General features: G+C 36.8%; 1 protein-coding gene across 1 annotated transcript in view; it reads right to left on the bottom strand.

Annotated features, from left to right (window-relative positions):
- The window catches only part of gmeb1 (glucocorticoid modulatory element binding protein 1), a 16579-nt gene extending 12549 nt beyond the window's left edge, over positions 1 to 4030 (bottom strand). Inside the window, exons 1-5 of the mRNA XM_016544362.1 lie at positions 3926 to 4030; positions 1580 to 1739; positions 1402 to 1457; positions 613 to 734; positions 431 to 534 (exon numbers count right to left, since the gene is read on the bottom strand). Of these exons, the coding sequence (XP_016399848.1) occupies positions 431 to 534; positions 613 to 734; positions 1402 to 1457; positions 1580 to 1739; positions 3926 to 3980 (497 nt within the window). The 5' untranslated portion in view covers positions 3981 to 4030. The remainder of the gene's footprint in view (positions 1 to 430; positions 535 to 612; positions 735 to 1401; positions 1458 to 1579; positions 1740 to 3925) is intronic.
- Between the last annotated feature and the right edge of the window lie 738 nt (positions 4031 to 4768).

Raw genomic sequence — 4768 nt, 5'->3', positions numbered from 1 at the left:
ACTCCACTGGCCTCGCTCCGTTCCCACGGCTCTCGGCCCCGCCCCCACTCGTCACATACTGAATCTTTTTTTTTTTGTGGGTGAGATGAATTAATGCATATTCATATTTATTTTGAACTACAGTAACATCTTCTGATTTCTCTCAACATGGGGACAGGAGAGCTGTCAATCAATAAATAATAATAACTTGCGTTACTTATTTGAAAAAGAAACTCAGATATTCTCTTGTAAATTAAAAAGTAATGTGTTACTTTACTAGTTACTTGAAAAAAGTAATCTGATTACATAACTCGCGTTACTTGTAATGCGTTACCTCCAACACTGATTACGAGTGCCTTTGAAGCACAAAATGCATCTAACATTACAAACGGATCTCTCAAATAAAATAAAGCAATGCAAAATGTATGATATGCGGAAAGGCTGAGCATACCTGAGCATAACGCCACCCATCCGGATCGCTCGCTTCCAGTCCTTCAAGGTGGCTTTACCCGACATGTGCACAAACTGCTTTGGACTAATCAACTGATCCTCATACTGCGGAGAAACAGAGAAAGCCAGATTAAACACATTACCAGCGCTTATCTGCAGCGTTAAGCTCTACACGACACCAACCTTCACACATTTGACGTTGATTCCCGGGCAGACAAACTTCTTGATTAGAAGGATGGCTTTACTCTCGCCGCATGTAATGGGATAACCAAGCTCCAAACCCGCTCCTTCAGCAGACGCCTCATCTGAACATTCACACACGTCAACAACAGTTTATTGTGGCAGAGAAATTGCATAAGGTGTATTTAGTGACAGAAAGTGAAGCGTAATCCGCTGCTTGGAGAGAATTGGATGTAAAAATGTAAAATAAAAATTATTTGAACACTGAAAATTGAACTATTTGATCTGTTTACCTGCATGTGACCCAACCGACATCAGAGAACTGTAAACATGTGAATGTGTATGGTAACTTGCATAATTATTTGTTTCATACGTGGTCTAATAGCTTGAGAGGTGTTTTTTTTCCCCCTTCAAATTCAAAAGCATGCTTTGCACATTTATTTTACACAATATTTGTGAATATAGTCAAAGCTAAATGGTATGACACACAGTAGGATTTTTAGAAAGGAAAATTCAAAAGAGACAAAAAAAAAAGACGAATCTACAAATCAATAAATTCTGAACAATTTACTGGCATTGTGTGTATAATATGTAATCATGTAATACATAAAAAGTAACTGTAACCTGATTATGAGCATTTTAAAATGTAATATACTCGAATTACAAGTACTTATTATTTGGAATCTGATTACATAATCCAGATTACATGTAATCCCAGCACTGGCTGTGCAAGACCTGCTGTCATAATACAAAGAATAAAATCACCACTAATAGGTTTTGGGACATGGTTACCTTGTGTCTCCACTGCCACGACTGCAGCGTCTGTCTCACTGCTTTCATCTCCAAGCCTATCAAACATAAAGCATCCATCTATAACATCAAGCTACAGCTGTTTCAGTCCGTTTCGATTGAATCACGTGTGTAATATGACAGATGTGAAGTATTATTATATGTTTGTCGTCACACTCACCCAGCTGTGATGGGCTGCAGCTGCAGGATCATCTGAGTCTTGCTTTGGCTGTCAGGATCTGCATCCTCTTCCTCAGCACTCTTCACCTCCACCATGTCCTCCACGGACACAGTGACTTCTGTCTCTGCCATAGCCTTCAACACTGAGGAGTATGACAGTCCTGGGGAATATTTGAGATTTTACACTACCAGTCAAAACTTTGGAATAATTACTATTCTTAATATGTATAAAAGAAGAATTTAAAATGTAATTTATTTCTGTGATCAAAGCTGAATTTTCAGCATCATTACTCCAGTCTTCAGTGTCACATGATCTTCAGAAATCAGTATAATATGCTGATTTGCTGCTCAGTTATTAATAATGGTTCTTAGTATTATCAATGTTGAAAACTTTTTTTGCTGCTTCATATTTTTGTGGAAACATTTTTCACGATTCTTTGCTGAATAGAAAATTCTAAAGAACAGCATATGAAAAAGCATTTAAAAATATTTTGTGACATTATAAATGTCTTAACTGTCACTTTTGTTTCCTTGCTGAATTAAATTATTACTTTTTTTTTTTAATCTTTACAAAATAAATAAATAAAAATACAAATATTATTATGATTTCTGAAAGATCATGTGACACTGAAGACTGGAGTAATGATGCTGAAAATTCAGATTTGATCACAGGAATAAATTACATTTTAAATAAAATATATTACAATAGCAAACAGTTTTTTTATTGTAATAATAGTTCACAATATCACTGAGCATAAGAGACTTCTTTCAAAAATATTGAAAAAAATCGTAATAATTTCAAACTTTTGACTGGCAGTCTATAATAATAATAATAATAATAATAATAATAACAACAATATACATTTACATTGTTTTTTTTGTTTTGTTTTGTTTTAAACTACTGATTACAGTATATTTCAGAAGTAGATGTTTTGTTTAATAAGTCAAATGGCATTTGAACACATTTTATTTTCTTAATACACGGTCCTGGTCTTCCTGGGCACAATTCCTTTGTTCATGTTATTCTAAAAATGTTTTTAAATCAATCATAAAAATGTTATAACATGCTCCACCTGTTCAGCAACATAAACACATAACACTTTACAAGCAAGCAATGGCGACATACGTCGACATGGAAAACTTCAAAACACCATTGAAGACTTCAGTGCTTTAAGCCTTTAAATGTTGATATGCTTTTCTTAACAGAAATTAATTGAAGCACCAGAAATAACGATCATTGGCAGCCGCAGGTTATAAAAATAAAGAAAAAAACATAAGGCCTATGGTTTATATTAATTACATTTACATTTACATTTAGTCATTTTGAGAGGTAAGACTCAAACCACTGGCGTGCGGTTCCTGAGATGCCATTTGCCATTAGGGTTGACAGGAGAATCTGGTGGTTCACCGTATCAAAAGCAGCATAAATGTATAATAATAATAATAAATACAAAACGAAAATATATTTTCAAATGCTGTTATTATTTATTTGTAAATGTATCAAGTTATTGCTCATCTGTCTAATGAAGACTAATGATAGCTGTCTGCGCACAATGGTTTTTGGAAATGATACCACGGTAATACCATGCTATACTCTGAATTGCGTTGGAGTAAGTAAATACCACAGTAACGTGGAGTAACTATCTGAAACCATCACTGTACCATGACACCACTACCATTTACCATGGTAAGAAAATATTCTACTACAATACCATAGTGGTTTGTATCAGCCACCACATGTCGTCAAAAAAATAGTTTGCCAAACTAAAACATTACTAGTGTTTGAGAGCGATCTCGTGTACATTTATCACGCTTTAACAGCAGTAACATTATCTGGCGTAACTATGGTATTTTGGCGGAAACTATGTTGGTTGCCATGGTGAATGTTTCTAAGCGACTGCACTTCTTGCAAGTGGTGGGTTCTTCGGCGGCTAATTCGGTTAGCATATTAGCCCTTCACGTTGCGCCATTTCATTCTCACTCGTCCGCTGGTCGTGATGCTAACGCGCTATGCTAACACACACTGTTTGTTTTCTTTGTTTGGGGGCGAATGTGTGTTTACAAACAAACAGCACATTCGCAAACACGTCGAGCGCAGCTAATTCACGCAGTGTTCGCTGGCCGTAATGACGCGCTGGCGTCGCGCCGCGGTGCTCTGTTCTCATGACGTCTCCCGTGCGGCGGCACGCACACACAAACGACGAGACGCTCCTCCGCCATTCGACGGGGCTTCCGCTGCCGCTCGAGTCGCGAACACTTCTAATCGACGTGCCGTCGAAGACCCGCGCTGCGCGGTTGTGTTTGTCCGTTACGTTTGAGAGCGTGAAGTGCGCCGGACCGGCCTTACCGTTTAGCCCGCGCTCGGTGTCATCCTTACATAGCGAGCGGCTTAGCGTGAACATGCGCAGTTTGTGGAGCTACACTTCCTGTTCCAGCCGAAGCCGCGAGAGACGGACTGCGGCACGCGCGGGACTGCTCTGCGGAAATATACCAGGCTTATGGGAGACCTGTCCTGCACGAGTCGGTGTCGTTTTAAATAAGGGAAAAATCATGCTGCAGTTTAAAAAGTTATTTTTTTTTAATCAAGTACCCTCTTCCGGATTTCACAGACTAAATACTGTTTGCGTCTGCTTGTGTGGAATATATATATATATATATATATAATAGCTCCTATATATATATTGGTACCACAGTAAAATGATAGAAATACCATACTGGAGATATTTGTACACTAACATTAGGTATGCAAGCAGCTGCAACAAATCCAAACCTAAGACCCGAGAAAAAAAGTTTTAGGAAAAAGTTAGTTTTTTCCGTGTCTTTACCTTTTTTAGAGCATTAAAAATAATGTCAAAAAATATATATATTAAAAAAAAAAGATATTTCATTCATAAGGTATGCTATGTCCTCGGTAGAGGACATCGGGACTCAATTTCTTTAAAGAAATAAAAAGACATGAATGAACATGCATAGGCAAAAACAATAGATTTTTTAAATCACCAATACATTTGTAGTTTTCAAGACTTTTTTTTTACGAAACTTTGTATAAAGATGATTCTCAATTATGTTATAACAGAATGATTTGATATACAATTTTTCTTTCTGCAAAATGTGTGTAAAATGGCCATAAACGGGTTTTCTCATTATATACAATGTATCTATAAACTAAATCTAATTTGCATATTAATGT

This window comes from Sinocyclocheilus rhinocerous, unplaced genomic scaffold, assembly GCF_001515625.1.
Source record: "Sinocyclocheilus rhinocerous isolate Xijiao unplaced genomic scaffold, SAMN03320098_v1.1 scaffold1300, whole genome shotgun sequence".
NCBI classification, from domain to species: domain Eukaryota; kingdom Metazoa; phylum Chordata; class Actinopteri; order Cypriniformes; family Cyprinidae; genus Sinocyclocheilus; species Sinocyclocheilus rhinocerous.
The sequence above is the reverse complement of the archived record's forward strand: the minus strand, read 5'-3'. Positions and strand labels throughout refer to the sequence as shown.